The sequence below is a fragment of the Rattus rattus genome, chromosome 14, assembly GCF_011064425.1.
Source record: "Rattus rattus isolate New Zealand chromosome 14, Rrattus_CSIRO_v1, whole genome shotgun sequence".
Lineage (NCBI taxonomy): Eukaryota > Metazoa > Chordata > Mammalia > Rodentia > Muridae > Rattus > Rattus rattus.
The window spans coordinates 25,139,282-25,158,548 of record NC_046167.1 but is presented as its reverse complement, the minus strand read 5'-3'; the positions used below and the strand labels follow the sequence as shown (position 1 = coordinate 25,158,548).

Here is a 19,267-nt window from a genome sequence, read left to right as displayed (position 1 = left end):
AGAAACATATCTCCAGGCTGTTACTGGTGGAATGTCACTTAAGGTAACTGACTAGAGGATCACAAATGTCAAGGGCAGGAAAGTGGGGCCAGCATTTTATAGATGTTGGGTGTGTCCAAAGCTTTATGGAAATCTGTTTCATTGTGCTGGGATATTGTTCACTTGAGACAGTGTCTCTCACTGAACTGGGAGCTATCTGGCCTTCAGCAAGCCTCATGGATCCTCCTGTCTTTATCCCTGCAGCTCTGGAGTTACAGGCAGATGTGTGTGGTCAGGCCTACTTCCTATATGAATGCAGGGGATTTGAACTAAGTTCCTCGTGTTGATGCAGTTAGTACCCTTAGACACTGAGTGATCTTCCAAGCTTCACCCCGTGGCTCTTTTCTAATTTACTTATTTTATATTTTATGTTTGTGTGTTCGTTGCTAAGTGCCCCCAGTTAAAGGCTCTTTTGAATTTGTTCACATCTGTAGCCCCAGTGTGTAGATCATGAGCATGTCCTGGTGTTTACTAAAGATTTGCTGGGACAAGAACGGTAGTATTTGAAATAAGAAAGTAACCAGGAGCAAGGAGTAGTAAACTGAACCAAGTCCCTGTCCATCATCTGCTTTTATAAATAAAGTTTTATTTTACTATGTTCGGTTATTTGCCTTCTGTCTGTGGTACTTTTACATTAAAATACACACACACACACACACACACACACACACACACACACACACACATATATATATTCCATTTATTAGTATGAATTCCATGAAAATGACTTATACTTACTTGTTGCTTCTATAATTGATATGAATAAAATTATATAAAAATGGCTCATCAATTAAGAGTACTTATTACCCTCAAAGGAGGCCTGAGTTCAGTTCCCACCATCCACATTAGAAGACTGACTACCACCTGTATCTCTAATTCTAAGGGATCTGACATCCTCTTCTGCTCTCAGTGGGCACTTGGACACAAGTGGTGCACATAAATTTATTTAGGAATATACATACGCACATAATATTAAAAAACACTTTATAAAATTAATAAAGACTAGAGAAATTTGATATTTAATATCACTTTCATAAAGAATTAAAAATGATGTTACGGAAATAAACTCCTTCAGCTTATTATAAAGCTATTCAAAGGCATAAGCATTTCAAATGGAATTTAATTATTTTACCAATTCCTTGAGAGATGCTAGCTCTAAAACTGTGTAAGAAATGGTATAGTCACTCTTGTGCACTCTTCACTTGAAAGGATTCAATCTGCAGCATTGCTATATTAGTCTTACTGTTCTTTCCTGTTTTGTTTTCTTTGTGTCTATAGTGTCTCCCTCTGTGTGTATATGCATGTGTGTGTTCATGTGTGTGTGTTTGCACGTCTGTCTGGAAGCCAAAGAAAGCCATGGGGTACCTTCCACTTGCTCTCTGCCATATCCTTTGAGGCAGGACCTCTCACTGAACCCAGAGCTCACTGACTTCTATGACTGGCTGGCCAGGTAGCTCCGGGATCTGTCTTCTCTTTGCCCCTCCAGTGCTTGGCTTACAGACGTGTCCAACCACACCTGGCTTTCCTATGTAGATGGCTGCCATTTAAATTCAGGCCCCTATGCCTGGGCAGCAGTTGCTGTACTGACTGAGTCATTTTCCTTCTCCCCAACTATGCCTTTATTGAGAGCAATAAGATGAATTTTAATGGCTGTCCATATTTCATCCTGTGTATATACCAAAGGTAATCATTCTGTTCCTATGGGTAAATTGATTTCTACTTCTTTTTCTATCTATAATTAAATCCAGTGAACTTCTATGATAAGTTGTAGACCTGCTTTCCTTTGGAACCATAATCCATGTTTATTGTTGCTCTGTTCACAATGGGGAGGGAACCAACCTAGCTGTCCATCAACAGATGGATTATGAAAACCTAGTTCATTTTTAAAATGAAATGCTATTCAGTGCAAAAGAAATATGAATTTTTTTCAGAAAGGAAACAGCTACATATTTTCCCTCAGTTGCAGATCCTGCCCTATAATATATGTGTAAGTATAATATAACATGTAGAAAGAACTGAAGAGGGACAATCTTACTGATGAGGAAGGACAGAATGCAGGTAATGGACACCTGAATCATTAAAGATAATTAAAGTTAATTATTTCTCTAGGTTCAACTCTGTCATGAACTTTTCATCCTTTTGTGGTTGATAAAAACATAAAATATATTGATAGTGAAAGTGTGAAATCCAGTTGGAAGCTTCAGGAGTCAGCAGAACTGATCTGAATGCATAGAAGATCATTGAGATGGACAAACATTGGAGCTGGCTAATCTTGCTCTTCAATGGTTTTGATTTGCAAGTTATTTACAATAAATCTTTAATTACTGAAAAAATTCCTATCATGTATGTGTTAAGGAAAAAGGGTTGAATCTCAGGGAATGTATATAGTACACAGAGGGTTCAGTAGTAGAACTAAGGGTTGGAATGGAACTAAGATTTACATCCAGTTCTTCAGAGTGTCTCTTGTCAAACCCTCCACAGGGCTACTGTCTGAATGCCCTGATCTTAGATATTAACTGTTCTGGAGAAGTTACCGAATCTTCCCTTTCCATCCCTTTTCTGCACCAAATACCACATTCTTGGAAAAATAGTACAGGATTTGGTTAACCTTTTCCCATATCTTCCAGCCCCTCGGTAGATGTCGAGCAGCTTGGAGCTGGTATCTCTGTGTTATTTTTAGTTTTTGGCACATGGCAGCTGATATTTGTCACATAAAGACGTATGTGGCCAGAGGTTTCTCAATGAATACAAGTTGGATGGTCTACGTAAATCTTACAACTGCTCAGGGGGATAAGCAGGGTTTCTGATGCAGAGTCTTTTTAGTGGACACAGCACTGAGAGTTAGGCTTGAAGAACGAGCCATATAAGCAAGTGCATCTGTAGCACTCCAACACATCCTTCCTGGAAAGGATGTCATCAGGTACTGTTTTATTAAGTGAAGGGAAGTGATGGGGTCTATCCCTTGTTTCCATAAGACAAAACACATTAATTGGGAGGAATTCGTTGAAGGACTTCAGAAAAGAGATCCAAAAGTGCTCAGAATCTATTTTTCAACTCTGAAGCTTTTGGATAACCATCTTGGTGTTTTCCTGCCTGGAAACAGAGTGCTTGTTTTATGAAATGCGTGTATGTGACTGTTTTTCTATGTACAGATGATTCTTTAAAGAATAAACTTTCAAAATCAAATGTTTATTCCATCCGAGAGGCAATGTAGAGTTGTGAATAGAGATTTAGTTTCTCGTTTTATATATATATATATATATATATATATATACACACACACATATATGTATATATATTTGCACATATTGCTAAATTAGATTAATTTTTTAATGAAACTACTTTAAATGTACAATGAAAATCAGAGAAGTACAATTAACACCCAAAGGTCTACCATGGAGATATTTGCAAGTCTCTAGTATCTTCAAGGCTGATAATGCTGCCGTGAACACAGTGATCAGAAATAAATAGATGTTCCTTATCCAAGGAGCTGATTCTGTCTTATTGTCTTTTCAGTGGTGTCAGATAGTGGGTTACACTTTCTAATCGGCACGGATGACTTTCAAGTGTCTCCGATTGGTTCTATTTATCCCATCCATCCCTTTGATTTCCCAGGGACCCTTATTTGCGGTGACTTTCCTGACTGTTGGAGCATGGGCTGTCAGGCACAGCTGCAGCCGGTTCAAACTTAATCACAAAGTGATCATTAACACTTCTTGGTGCTTAGCTGGATGGGTCCTTCCCCCAGCCTTGGTGGCAGTGCCACTGCACAGTCGTCCTTTCACATTGGTACTGATGGAAACAGACTGGAAGGGAAACACTGGATGTTATGACTTTAAACTTTATTTTATTATAGTTCATCTGTATGTTTGTTGATGTCTATGTGTGTGCAAGTCAACAGTGTGCTAGTGTTCCAAGAGGCAAGAAGACGGAGTTGGGTCCCTGGAGCTCAGAATATCGGCAGTTGTGAGCTGCCCCATGTAACTGCTATGAACTGAATTCAGGTCCTCTGGTAGAGCAGTACCAGAGTCTTAGCCACTGAGTCTTCTCTTTGACACCAGGGGAATTACTGACATGACTTTTACTGTTTTCTGGCAAAGGGATGCGTTATCTAACATGGGAAATCATTGATGTTGCTTTTACTGTCTCTTGATATGGAAGCATTGTCTAATCTGAAAGTGTCAGTACAAGGAAAGAAGTGTGAATCCTAACTGAACACCATTTTCTTGTGGAATCTACTTGGACCCTCTAAGCTGTTCTCTGCATCCCTATGAACTTTGCTCGCGTGCTGGCTACCCATTATGGGAACATTAATGCGAAGCAGAATGATGAGAAATGGGGAGTGTAAAGGGTACTTTTCCCTTGGAAAATGGCATCTTGCATCTATTGCAAAGAATGTAATAATAATGCTAACATCCTCCACAATTGACTCCAAAGACCTCAAAGAAACAGCAGAATTAAGACAGTTTTGTCTCTTGTCTAGTAACGGAAAGATCAGCTAAATCTGCCTTTTGCTAGATTAGTCAATCAAGTATTTTATTAGTTTCTGTCCCATTGTCTATATGTTTTTGTACATAAGTGTTTGTATAACTTGGACATATTATATCTGTACATGCACATATTTGACTATGTATAATAGTAATGTACACACATGTATAGGGATAGGGATTCTTACTCTCTCTCTCTCTCTCTCTCACACACACACACACACACACACACACACACACACACACACACACACACACACACACACATTTCCCTCTGTCTAGTCTTAACTTATCCCAGGAGAAGAAAAAAATCTCTTCAAAGGTGAGAGTATCTATGGATAATTTTTGTTTATTTTCATTTTATGCGAATAGGCGTTTTTCCTGCACGTATGTGGATGTACCACATGTACCTGGTGCGCAGGGAGTCTACAATCAGGTGCTCCATTCTCTGAAACTGGAATTACAGATGGTTGTGATCTCCCATTAGGGCGTTAAGAACTGTACCCAGGTCCTTTATAAGAGCACTGTATGCTCTTACCCTCTAAGCCATCTCTCCAGCCCCAGAAAACTTTTAAATGTTTCTTTCCAGCCATTATCTCCCTGAGAATATATACGAAGAGTTCAGTAGCACTGACCATGTTTGATGTTTGACACACCAAGCCCTTTGACTGAAGAACAAAGCAAAGGGAGCCACATTGCCCTGGGTCCTCAGTCCTCGGTCCTTCCTTTCTTCCTTTGTGAAAGAGGGATAAATTCCTGATGATTGTGGAGGCAATGGACAGGAGAGGTCCTTGTAAGAATGGACACTCCAAGATTCCCAGGGGCCAAGTATAGTTTTATAGGTCAAGTGGAGGTCTATAGATAGCAAATCTCAGTGTCATGACCTTTACTGTCTTAAGTTTGGTGTTTCTTCATTACTCTCTGTGTGCTTTCTAGGTTGATGGTTGTCTCAAAGCCAGGACCCGTGAAGCAATCCGCTCATTATGCTGTGCTAAGAGAATTCTAATTTCACTGCTGAAGACCTGGTTTTCTGTTTCTGTTCCAGGATTCATCCCTGTGTGTAGCCTCGGGGTGGCACAAGTAGGCAGGATGAACTTTGGAAAGGACGTCAGCACTTTGAAGTACTTTACCATCTGTGGCTTACAAGAGGGCTACGAGCCATTTGCAGTTAACACAAATAGGGACATCACCATGTGGCTGAGCAAGCGGCTTCCTCAGTTCCTCCAGGTCCCCTCAAACCACGAACACATCGAGGTTTGCCTTTCCTTTCATAATCAGCCTTTTCTCAAAACTAGAGGGACATTATCTTATGAATGAGAACCTCTGTGTAGTGATTGTTACACCAGGAAAATGCATGGGGTCCCAATACATAGTAATGGGATCTAAGCAAAGGCTTAACAGCTCCTCCAGTGCTTTATCCAGCAGCTGGGTCTTATGCAAAGACAGCGTTGGGATAGACCTGGATGTGCACAGCTGTGATGTGAAAGGTTCAATCCGTCTTTAGAGTTAGGGCAGTCCTTGATCGTTATAGTTATCCTTTGAGGGCTACAGGGAATTGGTTGTGTGTTTATCTTGGGTACCACCATCTCTAGATCCCTAAGTTCCTCACACAAATGACAATATTCCCACAGAAGCTACACAAGTCATCCTATGCAATGCGAGAAGCCTCTAAATTATTTATAATGTACAATGCAATGTCAGTGCCATACACATACTTGTATTATATTGATAAGGACAAGACAGTGGCCATATTCAGCACAAATATTTCCTCAGATATTTTGCCTAGGTCTTCAGGCGAACCACAGACATGAAACCTGTGGATACACAGGTCTAACTGTATAGCCATACCATGGTGCTCTAGTTTCATAATCTCTTACAAAACGCTACTTGGTGTGGATCATCTTCAATGTCTGTCTCCCCGAAATGAATTGGTTATTATTAAGACCAGGAGATGGACAATGTTGATTAGAATGGGAACTATGGTATCTAAGTTTTTGTTTCTTGTTGCCATGATAAAATTACAGAAACAACTTAGGGAAGGAAGGTTTTATTTTAGCTCACAGCTCTGGGTTTCAAATCCAGGTTTCAGTTCATCCCAGAAGGTAAGTTCCAGCAGTGAGAGTTTGAGGGAGTCGGTTTTATCACATCCGTAATTAGGAAGAAAAGGCAGTGGTTGCATGCATGTATCTGCTCATCTTACTTTCTCCATCCTTAGATAAGACAAGATTCCTCGTCTAAGGCATAGTGCCATCCCCTGTGGGCAGGTCTTCCCACCTCAATTGACCCAGCAAAGACTACTCACAGATGTGCTCCCATGCCAATAGAGTCTAGATAATTGCCTTTCCCAGGAGGTGACTGAACATTGTGTCAAGTTGACAGTCAAAACTAACTGGCTTCTTCATCTGTTAGGTGACCAGAATAGATGGTACCATAGACAGTTCTCCATGTCTGAAGGTCACTCAGAAGTCCTTTGGTTCTCAGAACAGCAACACAGACATCATGTTTTACCGCCTGAGTATGCCCATTGAGTGTGCTGAGGTCTTCTCAAAGTCCGTGGCCGGAGGGATCCCTGGTGCCGGCTTCTATGGGCCCAAGAATGATTTGGAGGACTTTGATGTGGACTCTGACTTTGAGGTTCTGATGAAGACAGCTCATGGTCATCTTGTGCCCGACCGCATGGACAAGGACAAAGAGACCCCCAAGCCAGAATTCAATAACCACAAAGATTATGCTCAGGAAAAGCCCTCACGCCTAAAGCAAAGGTGATTAGCAGAGACAGTGTGATGGCTTGTCAGGTCTGTGTATGTGTGTGTGTGTGTGTGTGTGTGTGTGTGTGTGTGTACACTTGTGTGGAGATGCACTTACATTCGAGAGAAAGTGTGTGTGTTTGCATGTGTTTGTATGTGAATGTACATGCACTTGCTTATGTGTATTTGTGTGTGTGTGTGTGTGTGTGTGTATGTATGTACTTATGCATATATGTTTGTTTAGGCCAAAGGTGGTTATCCGGTTATGACTCTTCTTTTTCACTCTCTACATTATTTTTGGATGCAAGGTTCCTCAGGGAACCTGGAGCTTGCCAATTCTGCTAGACTGGCTGTCCAGTGAGCTCCAGAAATCTCCCTGGCTCTGGCTCTCCAGTTCTGAGATTACAGGCAGACACTTCTGCACCTGGCTGTTTAAATGGATGCTGAAGACCTAACTCAGGTCCTCACGCTTGTGTGGAAAACAGTTTCTCTGTGTGCTAGGCTGGTGTGGAACCCATGCCAATCTTTCTGGTGCTCAGCCTTTCATGTGCTGTCAATTTCAGATGTGAACACCTGCGAATGCTCGATTACAGTATGCCCTTAAGTTACATGGCTCTCACATGGCCCAATCTGGAGTAGATAAAAGATTTTTAATATACTTCTTACTCTTCAGTCATTCATCCATCTGTTCATTCATCCATTCACAAATGATTTTTAGAGGAACATAACACAACTCATGTTTTTCTAACTCATGAGCCCAAACTCGTGAGTTATCTCTGTTTATATTCTTGGTTGAGAGTGTTCCCTCTAAATATCATCTTCCATGCTCAGATAGACAACTTAGTGTGGCATCCCTTCCTGTATTGATCAGTGTTTCTCAAGTGCAGTGTTATTGCCACTCTGGTCAGGCTATCCTTTGTTATGGGGGCCATCTCAGGAATTAAATGGTGTTGAGTGAGTCTCCTCACACATACCTACTAGATGTCAGAGTGCTCCCTTCTCCATGTTGTAACAACCAGAGACATCTCCCGGTATTGTCAGGTGTTCTCCACGAAGAAAGCTGCCCCATTGAAGACCGTTTGGTAATGGTCTCTGGAATGGGCAGAACATGTCTTTGTTGCTGATTCTTCCTCTCACACATTGCAGATTCTTACTTAGAAGGACCAAGCCAGATTACAGCACAAGCCATTCTGCAAGACTCACTGAAGACGTCCTTGCTGGTGACCGGGATGACTATGAATACCTGATGCAGACATCCACAGTACGTGTCCAAGCACTTAGTGCACTTCCCACCTCAGATACTATATGTTGATATACTGTCATGGGCAGTGCTCTTTTCCCTTTGTTTTTCTTTTTGGTAGGCACAGACTCCTATAGCCCAAGCTGGCTTTGAACTCCCTTTGTAGCTGACAGAACTCCTGATCCTCTTGCCTCTACTTCCTAGGTGCTAGGACTATAGGCAAGTGCCATCACACCCAGGTTATAAGGTGCTGGGGGTGGGTGGAATCCAGGGCTTTCTGCAGGATGGGCAAACATTCTACCAGATGCCCCCAGTCCTTATTTTGTTCTGTGAGACAGTAACTATGTTGTCAAAACTGACCTTGAACTAATGATCCTTTTGCCACAACCTTTGTAGTGTAGGCACTATAGGCATGTGCCACATACTCAGCTGAATAGCATCTTAAAAAATAAATATTTGCTTACATTATCGGCATATTTGGAGGATGGATATTTTGAAACAAAACTTGTATTGTGATATCTGTTAAGAAATGAGAGCTATTTTAAGTAGTTGTTCTTGCAGACAGGTATAACTAAGGCTTAGATGTCCTATTTCCTGGTGAAATTTGACATACAGTTTAGTTCACTTTAACAAACTGTCTGAGAGCAGCCTATCTATTGTACTTTACAAGGGAGTCCAACTTTTATTTTCTGCCAAATAATTATTCAGAACTATGTATCTAGAATGCCAAGTAGTAAAAAATTATGTTTGTATCTGTTGCAGAGTGGTTCTGTGTTTAAAGATTATTTGTTTTTATTGTATGTGTATAAATGTTTGCTTGTTTGTCTATGTGTACATGATATGTATGGAGCAATATGGGATAGATGTACACCAGAAGGGAGGGGTCATTGAACCCCTTGGAACTGAGTTACAGGCAGTTATATTCTCCAATGAGAGTGCTATGGACTAAACCCAAGTCCTCTACAAGAGTAGCAAATGCTCTTAAGTGATGAGCTGTCTTTCAAGTTCCTGAGTACTTCTATGTTTGAGTATGATATTCATGTGTTAGATCCATGCCTGTGACTTCAGATTTTAAAAAAGTTACATGTAAGAAAAAAAAGAGAAACTCTACATTTGCAAAGAGGCCTGTGACTGAGGTGACACTCTAATGTGCTTGCAGACATTTGAGAAAATTGAAAATTTAGATCTCTATCTATCCATCTATCTATCTATCTATCTATCTATCTATCTATCTATCTATCTATCTATCTATCTTCTATATATGTGTACATATGTTTTCCAATGTACATGTGCACACATGTTTTACCTAGAAGTGTAAAACCTCCCATTATTGTCATAGATGATTATTTTCATTAGATGTGTGTGTGTTTTGTGTGTGTGTGTGTGTGTGTGTGTGTGTGTGTGTGAGAGAGAGAGAGAGAGAGAGAGAGAGAGAGAGAGAGAAGGCTGTGTGTAGGGGGTTGTCTGTGGACATCAGGAGAGGGCATTAGAGCACTTGACGCTGCAGTGATGGACAGATGTAAGCCATCTAATATGGGTTCTTGGTCTTCTTGAAGAGCAGAAAATTCTCATGACCACTTAATCTTAATCCCTTTCGAATACTGTCCCCCTTTGCCTATACCATTCCCATTCAGCCAAGCGATCTTAAGTAAAGAAGTATACTCTTGGAGAATCCGAAGGCTCAGAGGACACCCACACTTTGCTTTGTCTTGCTTCACCCTGCCCACTCTTGTTTCCTCTGTCTCCATAGTACTATTACTCAGTGAGGATCTTTCCTGGACAAGAACCAGCTAACGTCTGGGTGGGCTGGATTACATCTGACTTCCACCAGTATGACACAGGCTTCGATTTGGACAGAGTGCGCACAGTGACGGTCACCCTAGGAGATGAAAAAGGAAAAGTGCACGAGAGGTTGGTTCTTACAGACTTTTATGCAGAGTAAGATTCAAAAAAAAAAAAGTATCAATAGGCCTAGACACTCTTGTCTCTTGGATTTTGTACTTGGAATATTTCCATCTGTAGGTTGATGTCATTAAGCCATTGATGTCAATGACCCTTTTTCTTATCCATACAAACCAGCAAGGAATCTAAACATATTAAGAGCAAAAATAAAAAATCATATCATAAGAATACAGCATCCTTTGGGGTAAGAATCATATGTTCTCCAGGTGGTACAACTAAGGACTTAGGTTGCCAGTACTTGGCCCTTGTATTGTAGAGGAAAAATGGGTGAGTTGAGGTGGAGTGTCTGTGGTCTGATAGACCTTTGGGACTGGCTGTGCGGCGGGGAGGAGAGTCTGGAGACAGAGTGGGCTGGTAGCTTAGGGTTATACCAGGGGCACCTTTGACCTCCGACTGAGGACCAGTGGGTTCTTTCCTCAGCTTTGCCCTTGACTCGCTGTGTGGCCTCGGGTAAGTCAGTTACACCTTTCTGTACCATCCTTTCTCATTTGTAAAACGCCGAACTCAAACCAAACCTTCAAAAAAGCGAAGAAGGCCATCTTCCTTGCAGAATAAGACAAGGGAAGATCCTCCCATTCGCTTCTACCCCGTGCGCCCATGCGATCCTCTCTGATCTGCCGCAGTGACAGGTCTCAGAGAGAGTCTTCCATAGTGTCGCTTTACTTCGTCAGCTGAGCCATCCTTTTTCGGTGATCTGGGAAATGCGCTGCCCCTCCCTCAGCACCGCAGACAGATGAGGGCTTTCGAGAAAGCCTTAAAGAGTGTTTGGTATCAGCATGGGACCCCCAGATGGCATGTGTTACATTTTCAAGGATAGCACTGACGTAAGGAAAACCCCGATTCGTGTAGAACGTTTTGACTACAGGTTATTAGCATTGGAAACAGAGGGTGAGGGAGAACCACTGGGTACAGGGTGCCTAGCTCAAAGAAATGCAAAGTGCATTTTGGACAATCCGAAAAGGACCTTATTCCAGCCTTTTTGTTTTTGTCCCCCACCTCCTACCTGCCTCCGGCCTTTCCTTGCTAGTCTGTGATGTGTTGGCTGTAGAGCGAACACAGAGAATGGAATAGAACTTTCCAGTGAGGGTTCTGGTGAAGGTAGATCCAGCTGGAGTTTATCGTCAGCGTCACCTACTTAACTGTTCTTTGTGGCATCACCAGAAAGTACCCACAGAGGCACATCATCTTGGTCAGATGTATCACTGCACTCGTGGCTCGTATATAATTTGATTTTGATAGTGTTTAGGATGCATTTTCTCTCAGCCTCAGAACAAGTAGTGGTGCGTGGGGGTGAAAAATTCAAATCTGGGTGATTTTTCTATAGTTAAACTTTTTTGAACCTCAGGAAAAAAAAGGGTCCCGTTTAGTTTTTTTTTTTTTTTTTTTGGTTTGTTTTTTTTTTTGTTTTGTGTTTTGCAGAGGAAGGACAGGTCAATTCTTATCTGGTGCCAAGCTCGTTGGCCTGTCTCCATTAGGTGTAAGACTTGGACACGCGGCTGACCCGATGCAGACTGTCCCCGCAGTCAATGAAGTACTGCTCGGGATCGCAGACTCGGGCCCATTTTGCATCTCGCCCATTACAGCATGAGCTTGTTGCCTGCACAGCATAAATTAGGCTTAGTTTGCAAGACACACTCGCTTTCTGTCCTAGCTGTGCTCGGACACGGAGGATACAAACGTGGGCCGTTCTTTCTCTTTCACTCAGCATCAAACGCAGCAACTGCTATATGGTGTGTGCGGGAGAGAGCATGAGCCCCGGGCAAGGCCGAAACAACAGCAATGGCTTGGAGATTGGCTGTGTGGTGGACGCTGCCAGTGGGCTGCTCACATTTATAGCCAACGGCAAGGAGCTGAGCACTTACTATCAGGTATGCATCAGAGGCGGCCTTAGGCCTTCACTTCTGCTAAAGGGAAATGCGTTTTCCTAAGGTGAGAAACTCAGAAATTAAGAGAGGAGGAAACCAGAAATGAGCTTGCGACATGTGCAAGTCTCTGTTGCGCATTTGCAGAACCACAAACCTTTCAGAGTTAACAGTATTTCCCTCCCAAGCTGTTGTGAGTCCAGAGATAACTGAAAGGCTCTTCGCAAGATGGAAGGGAAAGTCTCCAGTCTGCTTCTGTCACCTGCCCCTTGGTGGTTGTAGACAAAACGCTTTTATCTTCCCCTCCTCTCTTTACTAACAGTGACGCACTCACTTGTTATTTAAGGTGGAGCCAAGCACGAAGTTATTTCCTGCGGTTTTCGCGCAAGCTACAAGTCCCAATGTTTTCCAGTTCGAGTTGGGCAGAATAAAGGTAAGAGGGACCCCGTTTCAGATCTCCACTGTTGATATAATAAAACACTCTGACCAAGAGAAGCTTGGAGAGGAAAGGATTCGTTTTCAGTTTATACTTCCGGGTAAGAGTGCATCCCTGAGCAAAGTCAGGGGAGGAGCCATTGAGGAATGCCGCTTATTGGCTTCCTCTTTGGCTCATTCGGAAAGCTCTCTCATACAGGCCAAGAGCCTAGTGCTGATTACACCCACAATATGCTAGGCACTCCTATACCAGATAAGTCCGTTGTGAAGACAATTATTCATTCATACACGTATGTAAGTACTCATTCATATAACACACACACATATACATACACACACATGAAAATAATTTATGAGTGCTTTGACCGCATGTATGTATGTATGTGTAATACTTACATGTGCCTGATGTCCATGGAGAGGCCAGAAGTAGGCATGAGATCCTCCAGCACTGGAGTTATAGGTGTCGTGAGCTGCCATGTCAGTCCGGAGAACTAAAACTAGGTTCTGTGACCCAAACTCAGGCACTCCTGGCTGCTGAGGTAACACTCCACCTGGAGTCTATGCTTTTAGCTGAGCTTTCCTTTCCCCAGGTGACTTTAGGCGGTGTCAAGATGAGAATGAAAACCCAGACAGACAGACTCCTTCATAGCATTGCATTTCTATAATTTCTACTTGTGCTTGGCACGCACTTCTAAACCGGATGCAGTGTTTTATTATCACCAATGTACATTTTGTTTATTACTTTATTTATATTTAGATATAGCTAATCACAAATATAGATATTTTTTAGAAGAAAGACAGCCACATTTGAAAAATTTAGGTTACTATGATAATATAATTCAGTTTGTTTTGAATATATCATTCCATAAAGCAAAGCTTATAGAGAAAAAAATAACCTCAGTAAAGTAACCATCGATGTGGTAACGCCATGTCAGTCCTTGAAACCACACTCTCATGAGAGCGTGACCTGTGGGGTTCCCTGGAAACATGAATGGGAGAATAGCTAACCTACACTGGGTGGAGGAGGAGGATATGATATTCAGGTTGATTACTGTTAATCATTTACAAGGAGCAGGTTCTCGTAGGAGAGGGAGAGAGAAAACAGAAGTTCGAAGAGCAAATTGATGGGAGTTAAGTTCGTGAAGTCAAGGAGTTCTGCTGGGGCCTGGGTAGAGAGAGACAGGTTCGGATTGATAGTTACGTGGTACACACTATGGTGAAAAGTTGGCACACATTACGTCGAGGTGTTTACTGACATTTGAAGAGGGGCGTTTTGTCCTGGGATAGTACATGGATAGGAACATGGAGAGCAGCACTGATGAGTGCGTACCGGTGATCTGATACTGTCTACATGGGAGCTGTGATGAGGTCCTTGAGACTCGTGATGGAGAGGAACCAAAGGGTTCACATTGCTTCCTGGGAGAAGGTAATAAGGCTTGACAACAGAATGGTTTAATAACATTGGTTAAGTGGATTTGGCCACTGGAAGCAAGGCTCAATACTTAAAAGTTCATTCTAGTTTGGGTGATTTGGGAATGTCCACACCACAGCTAGATGAGCTTGTGGAAACTGAGGAAAGAAATTGGACTTCATCTTGTGATTGTAAAGTTGGGGTCCCATGCACTTTTTAGGTGAATGTGGTAGATTGTTTTTCCGGGCTGAACCAGTGACCTGCATCTTGCTTAGCATATTTGCTAGACAGCACAATGTCGTTCTCAGTATTTGTTTAGTGAAGGGGAGACTGCATAGATAAAAAAAATCTTACCACCCTATGCTCAATATTTTATTAATGAACATATATATATATTTACATACATACACACACATATACACACATCTATAGTTGGAGATTCAGCTAGGGAAAGAGAGTGGGCAAGACAGGGAGACAGAGACAGAATGAAGCATGTGCTGTGCTGGAGATTAAGGATTTTAGTGATCCAGAGATTAGGTGGGATTTATCTTTGATAGTGGGGGAAATGCTAATATAGAGGGAGAAGATGGGAGGCTGGAGAATCTGACTGACTCAACCACGGAAGGGTTATCTGTGAGCAAGGCTGAGAGTAAGCTACCAGGAACATTTGAGAAGAACCGAGGAGGCAGGTTACAGAGGCCACCACGGTGTGTGTGGAATCTGAGTTGCAACAGTCACAAATCAAAGACTATACAAAACGGTCAGTGCAGCTTGAGCGGAGGGGAGCGTGTAGATGTGTTATCGAGGAGGACTTTTGTGAAGGGAGCAGAAGAATTTTCACTAAGTGGTAGGAGAAGCTGTCATGGGAAATTCAGAAGCAATGTGGCGTGGCAAGAGGAGGGTGGATGGAGGTCATTTCCCTTCCTTCTTCCCGATGCTTTGTGTGAGTTCCCAGGAAATGACTCCAGCAGCCTCCCAGCGAGGGTTCCTTTATGCTGTTTGACTTGCCACACTGCAATCTGAGTGATCCTCCCTGCTTTAAATCATGAGTCAGATCTTAGCCTCCCATTACTTAGAGCACTAAAGTCTGTTTCCCCAGGGATGACATCCATATCTAAAACATCCGTGATCTCTATTCTATTCCCGCTTTTCTTTACATCTCCAACAAGATAACTGGAAGCTGTAAGAGGCAAGGGCTTTGTTTGTTGTGTTATTAACACGCCCTCAGTATCTAAAACAGTGCCTGTGCCCTCAGTATCTAAAGCAGTGCCTGAGCTCTGTAGTAAATGTATCTCCCAGTCGTAAGAGGGAATAGGAAATAGCAGGAAAGAGAACTCCGGTAGGAAGTGGTCCGGGCTCTCCAAAGGGAAGGAAAGGCTGGGGCTGTGGCAGAGGTGGCAAATGTGTTGTCACAGGCTCCTGTTGGAGACAAGCAGTTAGGTTGTCAGGATCATACGTAAGTGGATACTTCTGAGCAAAGCAGAAGACCGTTCCTTCTGAAGCGAGAGGAATTCAGGCTGGCTAAAACAGCCCATTCCAGATTGGGAGAAAATAAGTCGGGCTGGTTAAAGTCAAACTCTTGAATTTCATGAGAAACAGATGGGTTTATCCACTCAGGGATCTCTGTATGTTGTAGGCTGGATAGAATGTGCTTAAGATGGGGGGAGGGGCGACAGTGGGAAGATGATGAAGGAGAGCTTAGTAGAATCTCCTGAAATCAGAATGTCTGGAATTCAAAAGGCTTGCCAGTGTCCTCTGGGCCTAGCCCTGTGAAGCAACACGATGGATAGATACAGGCTTAGACTTGGTCATACTTGCATGGCACTCATGGGGAAGACACACCTCTAACTGTTTCCCCTGCCCCAAATTTCAGCCTTTTTTCTCGACACATTTTTTCTCCATCTGTCCTAGCAGGAAATTTTAAACCAATTTTCTCTAATTTCTATCTGCACAATCTAAGCTCACAGTGCATTTTATTTATCCCAGCTCTTTCCTATGCAGAATATGTCAGTGTGTTAGCAGCCCCAAGTGACGTGAACAAATGATCTCTCTGATCTCTCTCTCTCTCTCTCTCTCTCTCTCTCTCTCTCTCTCTCTCTTTCTCTCTCTGCCTCTCCATGCTCCAGAATGTGATGCCTCTCTCAGCGGGATTGTTTAAGAGCGAGCACAAAAACCCCGTGCCCCAGTGTCCTCCACGTCTGCATGTGCAGTTCCTGTCACATGTCCTGTGGAGCCGGATGCCCAACCAGTTCCTCAAGGTGGACGTCTCTCGAATCAGTGAACGCCAAGGCTGGCTGGTGCAGTGTCTGGATCCTCTGCAGTTCATGTCCCTCCACATCCCCGAGGAGAACAGGTGAGCCTCGGGCACTTTTTACTGTTGGATGTGGTGTTTGGAGTTAGAGTCTCCAGGAGGGGTGGATTGGGTGTCTCAGAAGAGTGGTCTAGTACAGGAGCCATGTGCAAAAAGCCTGGCATGGTGGCCTATGTTTGTAATCCCAGCGCTAAAGGAGTAGAGATGAGAAACATATCTTTGGGGTTCACCGGGCAGCCAGCCTAGCCCCCACCCCAAAAGTGAATGTCTTGTGAGGAATGATACCCAAGGCTGGCCTTTGAACTCTATACATGTACACACACACTGCACCCCACCACACACACACACACACACACACACACACACACACACACACACACACACACACAAAACCAAACCAAAAAAAAAAAAAAAAAAACACTGGCCTGTAGCTCAGGCTTAAATGTATCTTTCAACCAGTTTGCTATTATTTGAGACTTGCAAAAGCAGTGACATCCAGGACTGGGAGAGCTTTGGGGGATGAGATACTAGGAGCAAAATTAGAAAATTCTTCATTTTAACCATGTGAAAAAACCAAATCCAAGAAGCTTAAAAAGCAAAAGAGTGAAGACCACGAGAGCACTTCAGGGCTCTAGGGAGCAATGACACTCAGAGCTCAGAGGAAGGCTGCTTTCTGGTTCCCAGTCTTTCCCTGTGGCTACCCTTCAAATCACAGAGGTTTCACTTCAGCTGTCTGTTGTGAGCTAGGAGCTAAGGTTCTTAGGCTGCGCACCAGGGTAAGGTATCCAGATAACCTGGGAACTCTAGGTCATAAACTAAGAGCGAACTTGGCTTGAAGACAGAAGTAAGACTCACTATACAGTCTGACTTTCCCTCTGTGGTCTAAAAGCTAGGCTGGATTTTAGACTTTTGTCAAAGTTTGGTGAGAGAAGGAGAGTGATCTGTCCAAGGCCCTTTATAGGGTGCCTATGATTCAGTGGTCAGCCGTGCTCCTGAGTGTACACAGGCAACACTAGTTGGAGTCAGTAGGATATAGACTTAAAGACATACATCTCATACGTACTATAAGGAAAGAAGTGGATATGAATTTGAGAAGGGGATGGGTGTGTGTGTGTGTGTGTGTGTGTGTGTGTGTGTGTGTGTGTGTGTGTGTGTGTGTGTGGTGTTGTAACTCCAAAGGAGTTTGGGGAAGTGATAGATACTATGAAAGTTGATTGCACTCTTGTATCAAAGCCTCTTGATGTGTTTATTTATTATTATTGGATATATAATATATATATATTTGTACATATATATATATTTGTATGTATATACACATATTCCATAGATGATTAGATTGATTTAGTTCTTTTTTTTCTGTATGAGGTAATTTTTTATCAGAATTTTGCAACTGATAATGTTTTCTTAAAAAAGAAGGAAGAAAATGTCAGAGAATTCCTTTCTGAGCAGGAAAGATTCCCCTTTCTACTGGTAGAAAACTTTATACACACTAGGATGTTTTGTGATGCTAAGAAACAAGGTGTTTTATCGCTAACATTGTCTGTGATGAATGCATTGTGTAAAAGAATAATTTAAACCTCCACTAGAGTTCTAGCATGATTTGAGATTTTTCCTAAATGTGAGGACCACAGCTGCATTGACAAAAAAAGAATTGGAATTAGGTTCCCAAGAAGGCAAGAGGGCTCCACAGCAAGGAAAGATGACTTCTCAAGTGACAACATCACCCTCTGTATTGACCTTAGTGACCGTCATGACCTGGCCTGTGCCAGGCTCCCCTGCAGCCACAGGGAAATCTGATAAGACCTGCTTTCCTGAGGGAAAGAGTCCCCAATGGCATAAGACCATTGGAAGTTGGGGATCATAGTAGGTATATGCCAGCATTTTGTATTTTTCTGAATGCGCATTATATTGTTATTTAATTTTAAGATCTGGCCAGCCTGGTACTTGCCATGTAGACCTAGATGCCTTCAACGTCAAAGAGATGTGCCTACCTCTGCCTCCTAGGCAGTGTTGAAGGCATGAACCACCCTGTCTGCCATTCCTTTCCTTTTTACTCATATGTGTGTAAGCCATGGGTGTTCAGGCTCCTGTGGAAGCCATACAGGGCCATTGGATTCCCTGGAGTTGGAGGTTTTAGTAGTTTTGGATCACCTGTCGTGGGTCCAGGAAGAGCAGTGAGTGGTCTTAACTCCTGAGCCGTCTCCAGCCTTGCAACTATTGTTTATTTTCTTCTATGGGGAGGGGTGTGGCTTTGTCTCTCCAACTGGAAAGGGAGCTCTTCAATGGCTGCAAGCTTGCTTGTGCTCTTCGCACTGTCTGTACACAGTGCTTAATGTGTTCTCCAGAGCAATGTCTGATGAATAAATGAATATTATTGAAGTATGGAGTAGTTCTCCCTCAGAAGCTGTTAAAGGTACGAGTTAAATTTGTCAGATGTTGACATACCAGCAAACAACCTAGAGAAATCAGTAGCTCTCAAGTGAGCGTGTGTTTCCGGCTCAAATCCTTTGGGTCATGGGTCCTCTATTGCTCTTCCAGGCTGACTATTGAGGAAGAAAACTGGAGGAAGGCCTTTCTGGATGAGCGGGTCCTTCTTTTCATGAAGGTTATACCATGGTTCTGCTTCTAATGCCAGTGTCTCCTGTGTACTCTCTATAGGTTTTAGACTCAGTATGGATGTATGGACATATCCAAGGAACCATGTGAATTAGCAGAAATGACGTGTTAGGTATTGCCTGGCCGTGTGGTTTAAGGGAAACAGAGTGAGCTGACC

At 42.7% G+C, this 19,267-nt stretch overlaps 1 protein-coding gene across 1 annotated transcript in view; it reads left to right on the top strand.

The window, feature by feature from the left end:
* The window catches only part of Ryr2 (ryanodine receptor 2), a 393,422-nt gene that overhangs the window by 195,960 nt on the left and 178,195 nt on the right, over positions 1–19,267 (top strand). Inside the window, exons 30-36 of the mRNA XM_032885202.1 lie at positions 5,572–5,780; positions 6,936–7,288; positions 8,420–8,534; positions 10,264–10,424; positions 12,181–12,343; positions 12,684–12,770; positions 16,310–16,536. Of these exons, the coding sequence (XP_032741093.1) occupies positions 5,572–5,780; positions 6,936–7,288; positions 8,420–8,534; positions 10,264–10,424; positions 12,181–12,343; positions 12,684–12,770; positions 16,310–16,536 (1,315 nt within the window). The remainder of the gene's footprint in view (positions 1–5,571; positions 5,781–6,935; positions 7,289–8,419; positions 8,535–10,263; positions 10,425–12,180; positions 12,344–12,683; positions 12,771–16,309; positions 16,537–19,267) is intronic.